The 20451-nt window shown below is 46.7% G+C and overlaps 4 protein-coding genes across 4 annotated transcripts; 2 read left to right on the top strand and 2 right to left on the bottom strand.

The window, feature by feature from the left end:
- Positions 1–45: 45 nt before the first annotated feature.
- On the top strand, positions 46–2199 carry F4813DRAFT_372509 (uncharacterized protein). Its single transcript, XM_049244700.1, has 2 exons — positions 46–685; positions 758–2199. Exons 1-2 carry the CDS (start codon positions 680–682, stop codon positions 1898–1900), a joined length of 1149 nt encoding a protein of 382 aa, XP_049096092.1. The 5' UTR covers positions 46–679; the 3' UTR covers positions 1901–2199.
- A 1326-nt stretch (positions 2200–3525) lies between these two features.
- On the bottom strand, positions 3526–6293 carry F4813DRAFT_236566 (uncharacterized protein). Its single transcript, XM_049239969.1, has one exon. It carries the CDS (start codon positions 5839–5841, stop codon positions 3712–3714), a length of 2130 nt encoding a protein of 709 aa, XP_049096091.1. The 5' UTR covers positions 5842–6293; the 3' UTR covers positions 3526–3711.
- A 1973-nt stretch (positions 6294–8266) lies between these two features.
- F4813DRAFT_236557 (WD40 repeat-like protein) lies at positions 8267–9925 on the top strand. The gene has a single exon (XM_049239968.1). The coding sequence runs from the start codon at positions 8493–8495 to the stop codon at positions 9810–9812; it is 1320 nt and encodes a 439-aa protein (XP_049096090.1). The 5' UTR covers positions 8267–8492; the 3' UTR covers positions 9813–9925.
- Positions 9926–12400: 2475 nt separating this feature from the next.
- Positions 12401–14189, bottom strand: F4813DRAFT_236312 (ras-domain-containing protein). The gene is made up of 8 exons (XM_049239966.1): positions 13912–14189; positions 13800–13825; positions 13622–13648; positions 13403–13482; positions 13304–13326; positions 13198–13226; positions 12885–13142; positions 12401–12789 (listed from the first exon to the last, which is right to left on the bottom strand). Exons 1-8 carry the CDS (start codon positions 13944–13946, stop codon positions 12602–12604), a joined length of 666 nt encoding a protein of 221 aa, XP_049096089.1. The 5' UTR covers positions 13947–14189; the 3' UTR covers positions 12401–12601.
- Positions 14190–20451: the final 6262 nt, after the last annotated feature.

The raw sequence follows: 20451 nt of genomic DNA, 5'->3' as shown, positions 1-20451 counted from the left end.
TGTCACAATGACCTGCAGTTGCCGCAGCTAGCAGCTAAAACGATAGGTATACTGGTTCCTCCACTCGGATTTGTCCAAAATCTCCCCATTCCCCCAATCCCCTCAATATGTCTACATAAGAATTACATATGTATGTCTAAGAACTAAAACTAAAACGCATCTGCCTGCCGAATTGCTCAATTAAAACGCCAAGAATATACCAGCCGTGTCTTATCGACATATTTTGGCATATTTCGCGGACGGGAGGGTGTAATAATCTCCCTGCGCTACGATGGGTTGGGTACTCGTGATCTCACCGCCGCCTCGCTATTGGCCAATCTGCCTACATCCTTCACATGTCGACTTGCTTATGGTTGCTTCGACAACGAGCTAGCCCTACTGATCAGCGAGGGGTAGCTCAGAGCCTTGCACGCGATACAACTCTCTTGCTGAATTACATACGATAGCTACGAAAACCCGGAATTTCCCAGGCGAGCGCTGAGGCTTGTTCTACGGACCTCGTGATTTGATCTTGGGGAGCCCTCGCTCGGCCTTTTATATATTTGTTCAGGGCCTTCTTTTCTAAGATCGAATTTCAACCTTCCAGCCAGCCAGCTAACTTGAGCCTGTTGTGAATTCCATCTCGTTGATACGGCTAAGAGGGTATATACGCTACGAATAGCTTGGAAGACGGTTAGAAATGGAGGCGCGTTGAGAGATCCACCCCAAGCAAACCAAGCAAACCGTTACGTAGACGATATACTAATAACATAACCAGACCATATTAAAGCGTGGGGCTTCGTTTCCGAATTGGACTCAAACTCCCTTCCCGAGTGTCACACTCTCGGCATCAGGTCTCCTCGCGCTTGCGGACCTCGGAACCATCGCCAAGCGCACGCAGATCGTAGGAGGCTCGTCGTGGCTCGATGCCTTGCTTCTTGCTCCCGGCCTGCACTACCAGCAGGCCGCCGACGCGATCGCCGGTAGGACCGAGTCGTACAGCGCCGTTGAGTTTTATGAGGGCCAGACGTCGACGCATAATATCACCAATACCGCCACCCAGCGCTACCTAGAACGTGTGGGTATGGTCGGGCAAAGGGTCACCGTAGACGTAGGCATGATGCCCGAGCGCAACTACTACTTCCCGAGTGGTCGGCGGCAAGCTCGTGGCCAGCGAGCTACTATCTGGCAGGACCAAGGCGCCGACTTAGGTTGGGTCTCGCACGTATTATACCTCATGAGCCCCGCGCTTACCGTAACCGCATTCGTATTCATGATCCTGCTCCAGGAATGGTGGGGCGTAGCGTCCCTCCTCGCACTCATGCTATCCCGCGTCCTTAATATTTGGGTTATCAAGCAGCGGTCCGAGCCTCCCGTAGCTCCACCGCCAAAACCCGATGTGAGCAGCTTGTTGACGGAGTACCTCGTAGATCTAGGTCAAGGCAGATCTGTGTGTCTGCGTGGCGTGGCCGAGGACCTGCAGGCCATCACCACGACATCGTGGCTGCGCGCAAAGACGCATCTGGACGGTTACCTCGAGGCGGCTGCTAAGCTGATCGTGTACATGGTGGCCTCTTTCAGCGGCAACATGACGCAGGTCGGTTCCATTATCTTCATGCTGCTGCTGCTCATCACGGCTGGGTTGCTGGGACTCAGTAACGCACACGCGAAAACGTTCCGCATGCACGGGCGTCTGGCTACGCCTACCGTTGATAGCCTACCTCAAGGCCCTGGTAAGTCTGTCGCTACGCCGTATCCGCCTAGCGACTCGGATAGCAAGGGCGGTAGCTTCTTCTGGCCGCCTACGACGACGAGGTCGTCGAGCGGGTTCACGGGGATGAATGATTTCGCGGAGAAAGGACAGGTTGGCGGTGTGTTGAGGGATAGGTATCCTTTTGATGATACGACGGATTACAGGTGATGCATGATTGTTTAGGTACCTACCTACCCAGGTAGGCCGGGCAGCTTGCTTGTATTTTGGTACGACGGGAAGCGAAGCGAAGGATACCTATTGTTAGGCATATGATTGGAGTAACATGGTTGCGAGGCACGTGGCGAGGCACGTTGTATTTTGATTATGAGCATTGCATAATAGGAGATAGGCTTGCATATTGTGTAATCTAACTTCCTTTACCATGTGGGAGTCCGGCAGTGGTATTGGCAAGGTGTGCTCTTGATTACATAGTAGTATTGTATATGTCAACTACCTATAATATTGGACCGTTATTTTAATTGCTTCGTGCTACTTTACTGTTTACAGGCAGAGTAGGGGTATCCTAGGTACATACCTATATAAGGTTAGGTATTGAGGTACCTCAGGTCAGGTAGTTATCGTCATATAACCAGGGGGGCCATTTGTATGTACCTCCTATGCACGGGTGGGAAATTCTCGTGACATGTTTCACCAGCATCTCTGCAGTCTCAAATTCCGTTACGTGTGATACATAACATATAACATAGAGCGCCCTTGCTCCAGCAGTGTAGTATTTACAGGAGTTGAAGTAATGGTGACGGGGAGAGAGAGGATATACACCCCCTTACTCCGTGTTCCGTGTTCCGTGTTCCGTGTTCTATGTTCTATGTTCTGTGTTCCGACGGGCTCGGCCCATCATCTAGGTGTTGTAACTTGTAAGAGCTAGGTTAAGAACTATATATACATAACTAACTATATGTATACACTATGTACTAGGTTAACTAGCTACTATTAGTAATAGAAGCTGGTTGGCTAGATGCGTTCTAGCGTGGTTGAACCCTCCCCGCAGGCCTCGTCCAGAATGCCGGTATGGCGCTAACATGTATAATGGTTTGTATTATAGCCTAGAATAGCCCGAAGGCACCAATTGCAACTATCGACTAGGGTTGGAATCAATTAATCAATTAATCAATTGATACATAGGTACATACATGTAAGCCTCATTCAAGCTGCCTCATTTATTGTTCTCCGTACGTTCTCGTAGAATATATAGAATGCATACATCGGATATTGAAAGAACGATAATAGTAGCCTTCAGAATTTGGTGTAGCTACCTAACCTACCTAGGTATGTAACAATAATTAATTAATTATCACACAAATGAACTACTGATTCCCTTGACCTCAGATATATATGCATGCACCCAACCTATAAAGACCATATTCGTCAACTCCATAACTCCAGTCATGGATTCCCTTTTCCGATCCCAGTATACCGGTTAACAGACAAGAGGTATAGAATCTATCAATATGCCCCCCCTGAATTATGTTCCCGTACGAAAACGCTTCCTGCACGCATTCCATAATGTCCCAACATTTCGGATTATTACTCTCTGGCCTCATCCACCTCTGAGGCAAACTTAACTTGGACCAAAGATTTCGTCCGTCATCTTAGCCCTCTTCTATAATTAGCAGCAGAAACCAAATCATAGCGCAATAAATACATATAGAGTAGTGGCTTTTGCCCGGTGACATGATATGGCGGAAAGTGCACAAGTACATTAGGTAGACAAATGAGAATTGTCCATTGATGAAAAGTAAAATGCCGTTTGCGGTAGTACGTGCTAAGAATATGCGGATCACTAGTGTTGAAAAGCCGTCTCTCGTGTCTTCGCTTCGTGGGTATTAATATATATATATATATATATATATATATCGTGAGGGTATCTTTGCTGCATGGTCCATCATATATGGCATCATATATGGGCATAGGCGTAGTTGATTAATCAAATGGCTCGTGACGCTGTAGCCGTATTCATGCTACATGTATCTCTCCTCAGAAAGGCGCACGATCTCGCACAGTGCTCGCATAAAGTCAGGATCTTCTTCTCGCTTCATTTGCCCCGCGCCATCAGGACCTGTACGGCTGCCATTCGTCGTTCGTAACGTAGCGACAAGTCTTGAGATGCATCTCGCCAGTCCCAACCGTAAATCTTTTAACACTTGCTCGCCCTGATCAGGTTGGGGAATACGGCGGCCAGTGGAGGAACCTGCGGCTGTTGTCGGTCTACTAACTTCATAATAAGAGAGGACTCTAGACGCTGTAAAGAATGATCGCTTGGTGCGAAGTGTGTTGCATCGTGAAGAAGGCGGTTCGGGGATCGGTGCATTCGGATCCTCCTGCAGGCCGAGTAAATTTGCTGCTTTCCGTGGGATTGAGCCTCCGTCCGTAGAGGCGCGTATGTCTACTGAAGTACGGAGGTCAACTGAAAGGCCGAGACTGAGTTCCGAGGGTGTTGTTGAGGATTTGGAAGTAGGTCTCGAAGTGGTAGTATTGATTAGCACTGAGCGGGGACATAGCGAAGTGATGTAGTTGTACGCTACGAGGTGGGCGTAGAGGGCATCACAGAGGTAATCAGATCCGGAGGGGAAGAGGTTTTGAATTGTGGTCCAGTCCGGTTTCTTAGGCCATACCGGGCTATACTTTGGTTCCAGACTCTCCCCAAACCCGGTTCGCTGCGGGCTGGTAGGCGCCTCCGTAGGAGATGACTGCTGTCTTAACATTGGTAACCACTTCCATTTCGTCTGCTTTGACTGGTCTGACGAGTCTACTGAAACGGGCGATTCCGCATATATACTTGCAGGACTAGAGGACTTATACCTCAATTTCCTAGAGTGGCCGCGTATGGTCTCGATAGAGAGGCTAGAACACTGAAGCATTGTTTCCGGGAAGCATGTTATTGATATTCGAAGGGTATCAATGACATCTGGCGGAAGCGGTAGGGGCATATGCCCACCATCAGCTCTATTCTGAGCGTAGTAGGGAAAGTTGTCAACGCTAGACTCTAACCAGGATTCAACATCGACTCCAGCCGCGGCAATTTCTGGATATTCAGTACTCTCCGCGTGCGAGTATTGTCCGGGTTCATCCCTTTCGATGTCCGCCTCTGGTAAGTGGAAGCCGGCTTTACTAGCATCACGCTCATTGCTAACATCATCCGCCTTTTTACGAGACGGTTGGAGTGGAGCTAATAAGGGCATATTGCGGTCTGGAGATGATGTCGCGTCTTCACGCTGTGTTGACAAAGGTTGACTCGACAAGACTTGTAGAGAGGGCGAGACGTTGATCTTGGGAAGCACAGGGTAGTTTCGGTGCATCAGAGAAGAACGTCGCTCTGGGGGTGGGGTAGGACATGTCAAAGACGACCCAACACGGTTTCGCTGTTCGCCAGCACCCGAAGATTTAACACTACCTGGCGACATTTTCGGGGATGCTTTTGGTGATGATTTTGAGGAGACTTTTGGCGAGGTTGGAGGAGAGCTAGTTGAGTTGGGACGCCGCAGCACAACCGAGTTTAAAGACATGCTCCTTGATTCATCTAGGTCATGTCGTAGTGACAAGTACTGAGCAGGTGACGGGATGTTAATCATACTGTATCTTCGATCCGGAGAAGTTGGGTCCTCGGCATCTAGGTCTATCCAGCTTTGACCGGCTTGTTTTCTATCTTGTATTACAAGCCTTAATTTCTTCAATTGATTTTGTGGCCCCAACCTCTCAGAAGTAACCGACGTGGCTGTTGTGGCGATGGATGCGTCCCGTGTGCCGATTGATGGAGGCATCAATCCACAAGATGATTCACTACTGGCCGAATCGGAATCGCTACGATTCCGGTGTGACTCGCCGCGGATGGTAAAGAAATGAGATTGCGTCTCATTCACATTCTGCAGTGACTTGGCCTTCCACATCGTGTCTAGGAGATTAGACGAATGAGCAGCGCTTAACGAACTGTCCTGCAGTGAATATCGTCTCTTAGATCCGTCACCGGCTAACGATGGAGCTGGCGCACCAGCAGTCAATTGCCTCGACTTGAAAACATCTTTCGACTCTTCTAAATCCCCAACTAGAAGCTCCGGTAGATTGAAGTCCATGAGGGGTTCAAAGCTCCCCATCGTGACTTTCGTTCGTGCGTCCAAGTCAATCGGTCGGTGGCGTTGCAGGGGAGTGTAAGCCGGTAATAAAATCCTAAGTTAGGAGTTTCTTTTCACGCGAAACAATAAGTATTGAAAACAGTTGATTTCCCAACTCCGATTAGTTTTAATTCGTGGTAGTTGGCGTATTATGATTTGTGTTAGTAGAGGCGCGAAGGTAAACCGAATTGTTTAATCGATGTTGAAAACAAATCCGAGGGAGCTAGAAATCAACAAAAACAGTCGTGCAAAAAAGGCTCAAGCTGGGTTGTAAATCCACATGGGTTTGAAGGCCCAGAGGCCCAGAGGCCCAGGAAGGAGTTGAGCGGTGGACAGGGGTTCATTTAGTGAAGGATGGAGCTATGTTCGTACGTGGGTTGGTTTTCGTAATTGGACAGAGATGAAGAAACTACCTATGAACCATGGACCCCGACAAGGACAAGGACACGGTAGGACAAGTCAGGGGTCTTTTTGAGAAGAGGGTCGCAAAGTTTAAAGGAGAACGGAAACTAATGTGGGACCTGAGCTCATTATCTTAAGTACCTAACCTAGGTAGGTTAGTTCGTTTTGACAATTATCTTAATACATATGTACCTACCTAGGTAGGTATGTACGGAATACATAACTACCTACCTACCTATAACCTATTATCAACAACGATAAAAGAAAGAAAAAAGAAAGAAAAAGAAGAAACATTTCTCAATTCTTTTTTTTTCTCACGATGCTAATGCCGCAATAACTTACACAAATAACCATTCCCCGAGTTACAGCAAATCAGACATAACAAACATTTCACCCAAGACAGTCTTACACATAACATAGTTAATATAGGTGCCTACCTAGGTTAGGTAGTTGTACATATAGAAATATCCTGGAAATTATCCTAGAAGATATCTAAATCCTTGCTTTTTCTCACACGTTGAAAACTCTCCAAGTTTTCAACTTAACTGTCCGATCTTCTCGCCAAGGGATCGCTTGCTAGGGTAGTATTGATTGTAATAGCGTCCTAACAAAAACCAATCAGTCAATTTAATTGAGAGGTCCAGAAATCCATTCGCCAAGTTAATACGATGCAACGCTGCTATTGTTTTTGGAAATTATTCACGTCTAACTAACCAATAGATTACTTCATACGTGACCGCATTACACCATACTTTTTTTTATTTTTCCTAATGCGGAGGGTTTTCTGGCGAGCCATGGGCAGCATGGTTTACCGACCAAACTTGGACCCTCGGTTGGAGAAAATTGATCATGGCGCAAGATTAACTATTCAATTGTCAGATGGAGGAGAATACTGATCGAAGAAAGCTCCGAGGCCTGAGCAACGCCTGCTCCGTACCCTTCTGTATTGTACGTGCGCGACGTTGTACGTGGTGTCTAACAGGTAAATGATCCTCCAGTAAACTTGGCATGAAGTAATAATGCTCTAGGTGTCTACCTAGGTAAGCAACTTGTTTTATCTTCCCTCAAACGACTTACCCCTGCATCTACGTAGAATAAGATGTACATATATATTTGATCGAATGATAATAATACATACCCGATCTCGTTGCAGCTGGCAAGCGACACGACAGATACATAGGCGACCACGTTGCCTGTGAAGTTGCTTCTAACCCGTTCTCGAAGTTGAGGGAAGCCTAGCCTCGAAGTCGGGTTGGTCAGTTATCGTCGGTCGCAGGATTTAGTTTGGTTCGTCTTGGCTACCCGCATACATACCTCCATGTATATCGTAGCCAAGGGATTGCCACCTCCGATGAACAAAGCCGTTGTCGAAAATATAGACAACAACATGATGAACCATCGGGCAAAATGATGGAATCGATTGGAGACGATGCACGTATGTAGCCGCCGTTAAACCCCTTCCATTTCTCATGTACGAGACCAAATCGCTTTTCAACGGCCTAATATGTGCAATCACCCATTCGGTCATGCATCGAATCGTGCATGAAGTTGCGAACGAAGGAACCAAAGAGGAGAAAGTCTAGAATAGGAATATATAACCCGGATGCTATTTGAAGCTTAGTCGTAAAGGGTAACAGGACAAAAACATGAATTACCTTACCCAGATTATGTGAGGCCTGAGGTACTTTACTCATTTAAGTATTTAAATTATCCAATAGAACAAAGCAAGCTTATTTTATTAGACACCACGTGAAATGCTCCAGATTATACCTACCTATGTAGATTCTAAACTTGGACGATAATGGAAAGGTACGTACCTACCCTTTACGCCAAGCTCTGAGGCTACATAGCGCCGCATTGACGGTTCCACCGAAAGCCACAAGCGACCTGCATAACGTCTGCATGTTGGTGGGGCTATCAACGATGAACCACCACCAATGGAAATTTGTGGGGGAAAAGGGAGAAGAAGAAAAAAAAATAGCTACACTAACATACATCATCGAACACCGAACATCAAATATAGAACATCATCAAAACGTACAACAACCAGTCATTTGCACAATCTTCGGACAAGTACATAGAACATCACAGGATCGACATACGTAATCGGACCAATCCTAAAAATATCCAAAGTACCTAATCTGGCTACTTACGCACGCACTAGTTAGTAGAATAAATTACAAATCTACCTCTTAGACCAGCACAGCACGAGTCCAGATGAATAGGGGCCAATGTTGACCGAAACTTACTTCGTGTCCGTGGCTGGACAGCCGTTATCTAACAACACGACCATCTCAAAAGATGCCGGGATTTATGAGCATACACTCCACCCCAGCCATTCGACGACAACTACCTTTAAGAAAAGCTCTGCTCCCCGTCATTGTCTGGCCGTGAGCGATACGCATGTTTTTACAGCCCAGGAGGACAAGTCAACAGTACACGTCTACTCGAGGGCCAAGGGCAATCAAGAGGCCTTGGTTACTTTTCCAGAGCGCATCCGAAGCATCGCGCTGCAAGACGATGTGCTCTATTTGGGTTCGCAAGAGGGCAGGCTTATCATATGGGAGGTCTGCACCGGTAGACAAGTAACTACGTCTGCTTGCCATGTTCAAGCAATTACATGTATCGCTGTTACGCCCTACCACCTTCTCACCGGGTCCGAGGACTCGAACATCAATGTCTGGTTTGTTCCCCGCTTGCTGGAGCTGGACTCGACCATCGAACACGAACCTCAGGAGACGCTGTCGAATCACAGAGCCGCCATCACGTCTCTTGCTATCGGTTCAAGCGTAAATCCGGATACCAACATCTGCGTCTCGGCAAGCAAGGACAAGTCTTGTGTCATCTGGAATTATCAGCATGGTGTCGCTCTACGGACATTGCTATTCCCGAGCTCGCCACTTTGCGTATCCCTCGACCCGTGTGCACGAGCTATCTATGTTTCTTCCGATGACGGCTCACTGTATGCAATTGACTTATTTGCCGATAAAGCTCTGCTAGGTCCTCAGAGTATAGAAGACAGCTCTACGGCCGTTCAAGTTTCCTCGGCCTTTGGCGCTACGCCTCAGGAGGCGGGACCGGCATCGTGCATGGCGTTGAGCTACGATGGTACGACTTTAGTATCGGGCCACCCTCGAGGCCAGATTCTACGCTGGGACTTAAGCAGTCGTGCCGACTCCACGGAGCTAACAAACCTCAACGCTTCTGTCACAAATATCGTCTTTGTCTCTCCACTTCCGACCTCGCGGCCTACCAAGCCAGTTGCTGTTGTGAAGCCATTCCTGGGAAGCCGCAGTTATAACTTTACCTCCCGGTTAGATTCTGATATCTCAGAAGATACGAAGTTCAGCAGGATGCTTAAATCTAACGGACTCCCGCATGATGTCTTAGAACAAGCCATCCTCGCCTTCCAGGTACCAGCCGAGGATACTGTTGGGGATCAAGAACTGAGGAAGGAAAATGAAGAGTTGTGGGAGGTCATCAACGAGCAACGTGCCCTCCAGAAAAAGACCCTACAGCGATATATCGAAGTTAAATCTGCTGGTTCTTAAAAGGCTAGTTCTAATGCTCCTTTTCGAAACGCTCCTATTCGATTTCATCAGCAAGACTGGGCTACGACTCTGTGAACATACCCACATACCCTATGGCCTGGACAGCATAGCAACACCAGTGAAAACCTTTGCTGCAATGAAAGTCTGCATTACATATGCAAAACTCGGTTTCGGGCAGACGTCGGCTTCAGCCTCAGCCCGAGCTTTATTATACATCGACGAGAAGTTAGTCTACGCAGACACCACCCTCAGACTCGTTTGATCCATACAGCGTCTGCTCGACTTGGTTATCTAACACTTGGAAGAATTCGATGGTCAAGGAAAGGACGCGAAGACAGATGATATCCTCGCTAGCTATCAATCTAGTGTTTATTAAGAAACTATCCTGTCCCAATCTACCATGAATTTCAAGCCAGGTTAGCATGTTACGGAGCTTACAGTACCCCAGCTTAACTATTACTTATGAGAGCCAAGGGCCATGCCGAGAGGTTGTGGGTTAATACTTGAGCTAACAGGGGATGGTTCTTTACGCAGTTACATAGTTAAAGAGTCTTGACAGCTCCAGTATACGAGGAGAGATAGTTTACCCCAGGGTGCCGGCATGGGGCATTACATATGTTATGTCAATTGCCTGGTTAGACAAGTTAGTGATGGCCAATGTTACGGCAATGTATCAAGGTGATTATCTCCGACAACCAGGTGGTTAGCATCAAGATCTCCTATTAGTTACCCACCTCGGCATATACACGTGGAGCATTAGTCATAGTAAGAGACTATTGATACCTAATTTAGCGCCAGGCACTAATAGTGTGATGTTGCTTTGACATTTACATACATACCTAATTGCACTAATTTTGGGGAGGGTCAAGGCTACTGCCATCCTTCTGTTTCCTGTTAAGTATATCGGTACCTATTCTAACCATTCGAGTCACGCTAGCCGTGCTTCTAATACTTATACGAATCTACAACTCGTGACCCTATCGTTTACATATGTAAGTCTACGTGACACGGCGGATCACTCTCTATGTACAACCACATATGTATGTATATACCAGGTAGTTACATAGTTAAGAACAAGACACAGTATCGTTGGGCATTGATGCTAGACAAGCGTTAGACAGTATTCCAAGCGAGGGATGTCGTAAATACATATAACCCCCCCTCCTCATCACGCGTAGCCAACCATTCACATAGAATACCTGCAGCCCGAGAAAACAGCCAAGCCCGCCAGCCAGCCTCGTGACATCTAGCCGCGCGTATGTATACCTACATAAACGCATACACACGTACATATGTATACAGCTAGATCCTGCTGAACCGGGTCAGCGGAGCCCTCGGACGACGAACCACCTATGCCATCTCATCCCTCCGCCAAGTCGCGGGCACAGTATGCGTAAAGGAGCCAGCACCCCGGTATAACAAGAGCAGATCGACTTCTCACGTTTCGAGCGACGCGCATGTGCCATTCAGGTGTTAAGCCTCACCCGTCCACATTGGTGCTAGCGGACCAAACTTGGCCATAGGTTGCATCCCACCCCGCCGCCCAACCTCTTCCGGATGTCTCCCTTTCCTATTCTGGCCACTATTTGCTTCTTTTGAGAAGGAAACGCGCACGATACGATACGATAGAAACTCCACCGGTTGATCTAGTACTGCAGGGCGGGGGCAAAAGATATATATGTACACCATGTATGTATACATATGTAGTAGCGCATTCCGTAGTTTTGACAGCCGTGGCTCTTACATAGGTGAGCTCAAATAGCCCACCTAGGTGTGATGAGCACAAGTCAGCTGGTCCAAGGTGGTCCAAGCAACAAGATCTACCTTGGACCCTTCCATGTGGAGGCAGAGCCTCGGATGTTACCTCGATCTATTTTCGTACAAGCTCAACCCGTTATACGAGTCAAGATCGTCTAGACCGGGGTATGTATGTATTCGAGAGCTTCCTTCCAACAAGTCGGTCAACTGCCGAGCAATGCGCCCTTGAATCCCCGGATCTCCAAGCTACCTAGCTAGCATATAAAATCACATGAATAATCACATCGTTTCAATCACTTCCCAATTCAAAAGAGGGGTATCGAGTATTTCGGCGGCAGAGTGGGTATATATATTCTGGGGCGGACATGCCCATTTCTCTGTGACGAGTAAGGTAAGTGTAGGTGCTGTAGTATCGTAAATGGATTCTCAAGTATGTAAGTTGCCTGCGCAGTCCGGATCTTCAACAAGAAAACAAAAGACAAGATAAAAGCTCCACATCGAACCCAAAATGTCCCGAAAACATAAAATAAACGGTCGGCATGATAACTCGGGGAGCCTACATATGCATGTGGGCCCCATGTCCGAGATTGGAACACTATTGTTCGCTTGCTGATCCGTGATGTATGCATACTATGCCCTCCCCATACAATACGATGAACATACAAGCCCGTCCATAATCCTGGACGTCCGTCCCAGATTGCGAAAGGATCTTCGCCGCGGAAATCGTCGAAGCGAAAGTCGACCAAATGTTGGTCCGACGAAGCGCTGCAAAATAGCGGCAAAATATGAAACTGAGATATACCTAAGAAACCTCTCAAGCCTAGAGAGCCTCGTCGTCTTCGTTTTAGGTAACCGTTATAAGCGCCTGGACTTTTCCATAGTGTAGAGTATTTGCACCTAAACCAGTAGCTATTCTATAATCCGAAAAGACGTCCTGACGACTAGTTGTCGCATGCCCCGTGAAACTGAATCCTCATGCAAGCTTTCACCCACATCCCTCATAAGCTCTTGAGTGAAAGCTACTGGAGGAATCATAGAATAACACATTTAGGTCGATGGTGTGAGCCTCGCTCGCCGTCTTTCCTCCGCCTTCGTCTTTTATAGTAGGATATGGAGTACGGATCGAACTTGTCGTCTTGATCCTCGGCGCAGGGCTCCGCGGCATCATATTTTCGTAGCATTTGTCGACATAAATCGATGAATACTTCGTCAACGTTTGCTTCGAAGTATTAGCCTAGCTATTCTATAACCATGGAGCTCCAAGTATGGGTAGGAGCGAGTGCATGCGAAGGAACTGTGGGTAAATGCACTTACTCTTCGTCCGAGCACTAGCTTCATAGTATGGCGCACCCCATCTCTCCGAGATTTGGAAGCCTTTGGTGCGTGGCACGGACCGCTGGTCTTCTAGATCGGCTTTGTTTCCACAGATCACAATTGGCACGGTCTCGTCGTCTTTGATACGGATGATCTCATCACGAAGCCCCGCTAGCTCAGTTAATGACGAACTCGAAGTGATGCTATAGACTAGCAAAAACCCTTGACCAGTCTTCATGTACAGATCCCGCATAGCAACTGGAGCCGAGTTAGCATAGTTACGAATAAACGGTGTGTTAGTAATGTGACCAACCGAACTGTTCAGTGCCTGCAGTATCTAGACTATCTCTAGTTAGTATGTGCCAAAGCGGCAGCAAGAAAATAATGGTGGGTCATGTTTGTAGTTGGCATTGTCTTACATCTCCAGAACTACCTGACGACCCTGGTCCAAATGTGTTAGCAGACGTTGACGCCTAAACCAACGGGGTTAGAGAGAAATCAGGTAAAGTTACACTTACATCGACGGCCACCTGGGTTCGATACGAGTCTTCAATAGTCGGGTCATAACTCTCAATCCATTCGTTGTGGACAAATTGAGCTATCATGAATAAAATAAAAGCCCATTAGCAATTGGGCTCTTAGCGTAGAGAATGACGCACGAGGCGTAAACAGATCGCGTTTCGTTTGAATTCAAGATGATCCAATCGGAACCAGTCGCAGCTAGGAAGGATGATTACCTGTAAGACAACTCTTCCCGACACCGCCTAGCAGAAGTTAGCGGCGGTTACGCATAAGCAAGGGGGAAAAAATGTTTCAACATAGAATAGACCTCAAAAAAGTAAAGAAAAAAAAGCTTGATCGTACACCTCAGCTGGTGGATGAGAGAAGAGTAGGAAAAAAAACCCTTACCTGCACCTAGCACAACAACGTGAAATTCCCGGCTATTCGCAGAATTGGAACGTTAGTTACTTAGACCATAATGACAGGAATAATTTGATAATAATTTGAGGCGACGGAGGAGACGAACGCAGGTTGATAACGGCCTTGTCTCGGAGGAGGCATGTTTTTCGATTTTGGCCACAGCTTCAGCTTAAGCTCCAAGCTAGCCTCAAGCTCCGGATTTCATGAAAAGCGCATCAGAGGCGCTAAGGTCGGGAATTGATCAGCAGAGCAAAATCCGTCAGCCCGTCAGCTCGTGTCTATCACTAAAGCGACAAACAACAAAGCAGCGGTCGGGATGGGTTTAGCTGGTGTGGAGTGGTGAAGGTATCGTCATCCAAGCGGCGGATGGAAAATGTTTTATGTATTGCTTCTGGATGTTGGCGTGTTGGCGTGTTGGCTTGTTGGCGTGTTGACGGAAGATAAGGTCAAAGCGGATTCAAGCGGATACCTTAAGTCGAGGTAGATATGTATGTCGATATGTATGTGGGTAGCCGCTTAAGAAACAATCAGATAAAAAGAGCCGCGTTGGGTGAAGTCGGGGGACGGGGATGACGAAAATAAAAGCGCGGCTGGCCCCTTTCCTTGCTTGGAGCGACGAACCAGGGAAAGGGATCAGACGCAGCGATTCTTCGGTACACCCGTGAGAGGATTGCAAAAGGAAAAAAAGATAAAGGGGACTAAGTACAAAACAGCAGGTTATTAGGGGGCCAAAAAGAGGGGTATATTACATGTATGTATGTATGTATGTATGTATGTATGTATGTATGTATGTATGTATGTATGTATGTATATGTATGTATGTACATGTAAGAACATGTAAGATGGACAGGTAGAGATGGACTAAAGAGATGGACCAAATGGTGAAAATGGATGGGAAAAATGCAACAGCATTACACTTAAGCACCTAACCTAGGCACAAAGTACGTACAGTGATGAAAAATACGTATGCAGCCAACACACCCCCTAAGAAGAAGAAGAAAAAAATGCAACCCCGGTCCGGCTGGGCTGGGCTGGGCTGGGTATTGTACCTAGATAGGTAATTTAGTGGGAAGATTGATTAATGGGTAAAAAGATGGATATGGATATGGAATTTTGACAATATGCATATTAATAAGAACAATAAGAATAATCCATAACATTAATACCTACCAAGTAATCCGTAGTTACAGGTTACGGAAACCTTTAAGAAGTCGAGTTTGGGTTTTGTAGGCTGTGAATATTGAAAGTAAAGGTGAAAGATTAAGAATTGGAAGCCGATCAACTACATATTATATATTTTAGGTTTCCCTTCCTTATATTTATATGTACATAGGTAGGTACCTAACTCTTGCCAATTTCTTGTAGTGTACCTAGGTAACTTCCTATGTAAACTTCCTATGTAAACTTCCTATGTAACTTCCTATGTACGAGGTAGATTCCAAGGCTCTTAATGTATGATGCGTAATTGCCAATGTACCTAAAGAGTTAAAGAGTGGTACAAATATATTTAGCACGGTCGGCCCGCCCTTTTGTGGACGCGTTTATTAACGTTGTATTGAAGTGAGCGAGGTTGTTCGGGGCGGCTTAAGCTTCCTTCTACATACACTACATGTACCTAAGGCTCTCCTAGGTAAGTGGTTACGTGTATGTACCAGGTATACAGGTATATTAGGTAGGCAGAAATAGGGGGTTAGGTACATGTAGATACCTAGGTACAAGGCATGTAGTAGCGGCGGCAGATGTAGCTTCTGTCTGTTTTCTGCATGCGCAGGCCTACATACCTACATACATTAGGCGCTGGTGGCGGACCCTATCTTAGGTACATTGCAGCTACCTAATGTACTATACTACATGTTACAACAATTACGACTAACCTAGGTAATACGCTTCTTACTTACATAGAGGTAAGTGTTACCCCGTGGATGGAGTGCATGATAACCGTCGTACAATCCCCACGCCGATCCAATGGGCTGACGGACATTCTTTTTAGACTTTTTTTTTTTCCTTCGAACTTCTGAATCCTCCCGCCTCTTTTTCTCTCGAGTAACGTAAACCTTCCCTCCCTTGTATCAGTTGAGCAATCGAGTCGAGTCGTAATTCGAGTCTAGGTTAGTCTATTAGCAACGCGCCGCATCGTTTACATCCTACCTGTGTCATACTTTAAGTTCCTCCATCCTGACACCCCCTTTCATATTCTTTTTTATAATATATCTATTCTCCCACGAGCTACCTGAAACTGCCTTGTACACTTTACAACCGGTTTATAAGACAACTTGTCGGATACTACGTTGCTTATATTCACTCTTAACCCTATGTTCGCGGCGAAGACATCCTCTATGCTAGGGAGCTAGGGATGAGGTCGTTCTATGTAGAATTCCAACCTGGAGTTGCAAACGGATTACCAGACAGTATTGGACAGCGCAGCAGCTAGGAGATGAGCCTAAGCGGGTCAGCCCTGCATAGACAAGCCCGTTGTTTGTGCCGGATGTTGGATCCATTCTTACCTATTCGCGGCCTAGCCGTTCGTACTTGATGCAGCTCCGCTGGTAGCATCGCAGCATCGCAGCATGGCAACATGGCAACATGGATTGTCCAGTTTTGAAAATTGCCCGGGTGAAGTTGGCAAATCTGGATGAGATTCCCACCAATACTGGAGCATAGTTAATTCGAATGAGGCGAAACCTTGCACAAGCCTCCAGTTGGGCTGAAAGATGCAAATCATATTTAATCCATTATCAACTAATACGTGTCGGTGAAAAGATTGGGCAATTCAGCTGTCTGTCCATCCGAGCGCTTCCGATGCACCAACATTGCACCAACTACTTACCCGTAACGGTTGTATTCCATCCTGCACATTCAAGAATGTGGACGAGGCTCTACATAAGAGGAACCCTCGGTGCTTCCTTCATCGATTACCCAAAAAAAAAAAAAAAAAAAAAAGGGAATAGATGATTCCACCTCCACTCTTGCGATCATCTATTTCTACCTGCGTTACAAGCCGTCACCTGACAGGTACCAGCTGCGCGCCTTGCATCTTATTTCTTCTACCGCCTCGATTTCACGTCGGTAAAGATACGAGTACGCGTTCTAGCAACTCAACTTGGATACTTGGATTCCACCGCCAGTTAAATTGACAGCTCGGAGTTTTCAATGCGCACCTGTATAAGTAATATGCCCCCACCATACCTATAGGTTAGGTACTTTTGACCATGTTGGACTTAAACCTCGAGGCTCCCCCGGCCCATTAATCCATTAATGGTATTCTTATATGAGCCGTGCCGTATTTCGCTTAGAGGTATTTCGGTCCAGCTCATGCCGGGTTCGACTTTACCCTTGAAAGGGACTAACCTAGACGCTGTGCCGAAGCGCCATTGGGGTTCGGGTTATATCGGATTCCGATACCTACTCAATATCGAAGCATTGTGTAACCTTTCGTATTTGTCCCAGTATACGCAAAAAGGGCCCAAGGTGAGCCAAGGCTTGTCCATCTGTGCTCCATCTGTGCTCTTTTTAAAACTCGCTTCCGAGCCGTCGACCGGTTGTAATTCTAATTAAATAACACTTCGGACCGATGCCTGTCATCATCCCGTACCCGCACCGCTGGTGTCTACCATAGGATGTGATGTGACATGTAAGCCATACTATTAGAAGTATAGCATGGGAACTCCGAGGTCTTTCACCCAGGTTAGGACAAATCTTGAATAGTTGTTTAAGTGGGTTTATATTACTACTAGTACTACCAGCTGAAGTGGAATAAGGCAAGTATTCTCTACAGCTGAAACTCAAGCCGATGCGCGCTGGCTTGTACCGAAACTACCTATGGCATATTGTAGTCTAACTTGATATAGATCGTACGGGGATTTATTTTTAAGCCGCAGATGTCTGAGGAGTTGGTTATCTTTACTCCCCACCAGCTCGAACGCGTCTTTCGTGGGGGTTAAACCTGTAGCGTACGAGAAGCCTCATTCTCACCTGGATTGATGTTGATAGGACAGCTATTGCGGCCTATCGTATAATAAGAATCTGATAAGTTTCTATATCATAATGTGATTGTTCTTTAGTTCTAAAGCTATTAATTGAACCTATTATCCGAATCGGTCTCAATAATACCCTAAAGCACTGAGTCTTTTACTCGCAAGTAGAACATCATCCGTAGTCCTAGGCGTCCTAGATTCGGCCCCCAAGCCGCCGCATATCATACCATTTAGTCAACCTGTTCGTAAAGCTCCCGGTTCCTAGCTCAGCTTCCTTAGCAATGTCCTCCTCGCAAAGTATTACCATACCCCACTGATCCCTGGGTCGATATCTAGATCCGAGGGTCCGATATTATCTCGCCAGGATACGCGTAGCTCGCCAAGGGGATCTTTTCGTATGAGACATGTTAGGAAAATACTCTAGGTAGATTATGGTGTACGGATTTGGTAGGGCTCTCGGTAAGTGCTTATCCTATGTACACTGTTGAATTGATAAATAAAAAACATTACAAATATCTGTGTAAACTCATGATAAGCCTCCCTCGCAGGGACGTAGGACTCTGCCACTTTTGTGACGCGGCATTGGCCATTAGCCAAGGTTTAGTAGTATCATTTCGGACCCATAATCAGGAGATCCCAGATGATAGTTTGGGTCTTGCTCTTTTATGTACATATATCTCTGTCAATAGTTTAAAGTGTTACGTACTAACCTAGTATTCGCGCCTGTCGAAGATCTTCACATGGGACTGAGATCGACGGATTTGCAAAGGGATCTCGGTAGTTAAATAAACCCTGGGAATTTTGTCCCCATAGACTGCGGCTTATAATTTAGATTGTAGATACCATGCTTCTGTTGGTTTCCTTTTGCCTTGAGTAAACAAATACTCGGGCATGACGTTGCAGTTGCGCAGGGAGTGATCGTACGAGTCCTTTTGCATCTGCTACTCGCATATGTTTTCCTATAAAATAATATTTTTGAGGATGATTAGAAAATATTCGTTGGTAAAAACTTTTCGACCGGGCTAGATAGAAGCAGATACAGCCCCCTCTACCTTATGTTTACGTCCGTCTATCACATTTAGCCTTATTTAACGCTACATGACTTAGCGCATGATTGAACGACTAGAAGAACAACGATTCCTGACCTTCACCTTGGCTTACCAGTAGATATTCTATCAAAAACAGTCTCGATAAGCAGGCATCTTCGCAATTCGTATCGGAGGAAAGAAGCCGAAAGGATCCACGAGCAACTAGATAGGGAAAGTAGTTGACGGAGAGGCTTCCGATATCTCCTACTACTCATTTTCGCTGGCCCGTCTGTGACTTGTATGAATCCCACACGCATAAATACGAGCTGCTCGTTGTGTAGACAGTATACTACCAGCTCCCAGGTCCTGTTCAAGGTCGTAGTCAAATCGTTTAGAACACCTTCCAGGGAACCCGATGGGCGAGCCGGATTAATATATAACGTGGAAAGGTTGTATCTCTCAGGGGTCGCGGGATCGGGATGAGACCGACGGTAAGGAATGGCTTCAAGCCCATCCTCTACATACACTCATAGATGAAGAAATGGCAGGGGTAGCAACAAGATGCGACGTTGTCACCGTCTCAGCCTAACCTTCTCCATTCCATCCGACAGGGCAACCCTTCTTGAAAGAAGCTTGATACTAAAGCTCTACCCTACACGAGAAGGCTGCCAAGCGATCGAGAAAAGGCATGTTGATGACCTGACGGAATGGGACGACGCCCACACTCGGCTTAACTACTATCTACGGGGACATTATGTCCCAGAACTACGCTGCCCAACTCCTCGGTGAGATAGCAAGACAACAAATCATCCATCCGGCCTTGACATTGCTCCAAGCGATCACTATACGGCTCTCCGGCAAATCTTAGGGTCCATCAGGTAGCTCGCAGCAAGGGTTTTGATACGCAGTTTCGAGAACAATACACACTGGACTGGACTGGACTGGACTAGGTAGAGAGGAAAGCAAGAGCGTTGCAACCATCTCAGCAAAGACACGGTGGAAGCAGAACACGATATTTCCGCAAGGAGATAGGAAGCATACCGTTTAATCTACTTGGCGTATTCGGATTTCTCCTCGCCGCGACAGCCCGAGTCGCAACAGCATGGATAAATACGAAATCATTACCGCGAGGGCTCGGGCCCAAGAACATCGGAACCGATGGGGCCATCATCCTAACACTCGCTCGACGAGACGCGTTTAAATCAACAGGTACCTTACCTAGCCAATCTACATAATCCATAATCCCCTCTCTCGTATCGCCGACACGTCCATCTCCACGCGAACGCGGCCCCGCAGCCGGCTATATACACGTGGCGTCCCGTCCCGCGTCATATGTCGACATTGCGATCATCGTATAGCGTTCCGCGGTAATCTACTTCGATGGCACCCTGGAACCAGATCCCGTGCTTATAAAGCAACGCGAGTCCGGGGAGGCAGCTCGCAGAGATGCGAGGAACGAACACGAACTGATAAAAGGTACCTAACGAATGAAATACTTCATGAACAGCAACCAAGTAACTAGCTACTAAGCAAACCCATTGATACTCTACAAGTAACGACGCCGGGGCTAAATTACCGAATTGTCCATCCATCTATCATACGTACACGCTATTTGCTACCCAACCCCGGCCTGCACTTAAATGC

The sequence above is a fragment of the Daldinia decipiens genome (genome assembly GCF_022478715.1).
Source record: "Daldinia decipiens strain CBS 113046 unplaced genomic scaffold F4813scaffold_40, whole genome shotgun sequence".
NCBI classification, from domain to species: Eukaryota; Fungi; Ascomycota; class Sordariomycetes; order Xylariales; family Hypoxylaceae; genus Daldinia; species Daldinia decipiens.
Note: the sequence above shows the minus strand (reverse complement) of the source record. Positions and strands in the feature narration are given on the sequence as shown.

Coding starts and splice junctions, on each gene's coding strand:
- F4813DRAFT_236566 (XM_049239969.1), bottom strand. CDS start 5,841: ATGGGGAGCTTTGAACCCCTCATGGACTTCAATCTACCGGAGCTTCTA.
- F4813DRAFT_236312 (XM_049239966.1), bottom strand. CDS start 13,946: ATGCCTCCTCCGAGACAAGGCCGTTATCAACCTGC. Junction 13,649..13,799: donor ATTTCACGTTGTTGTGCTAG/GTGCAGGTAAGG, acceptor AACTTCTGCTAG/GCGGTGTCGGGAAGAGTTGT. Junction 13,483..13,621: donor CGGGAAGAGTTGTCTTACAG/GTAATCATCCTT, acceptor TATTCATGATAG/CTCAATTTGTCCACAACGAA.
- F4813DRAFT_236557 (XM_049239968.1), top strand. CDS start 8,493: ATGTTGACCGAAACTTACTTCGTGTCCGTGGCTGGACAGCCGTTATCT.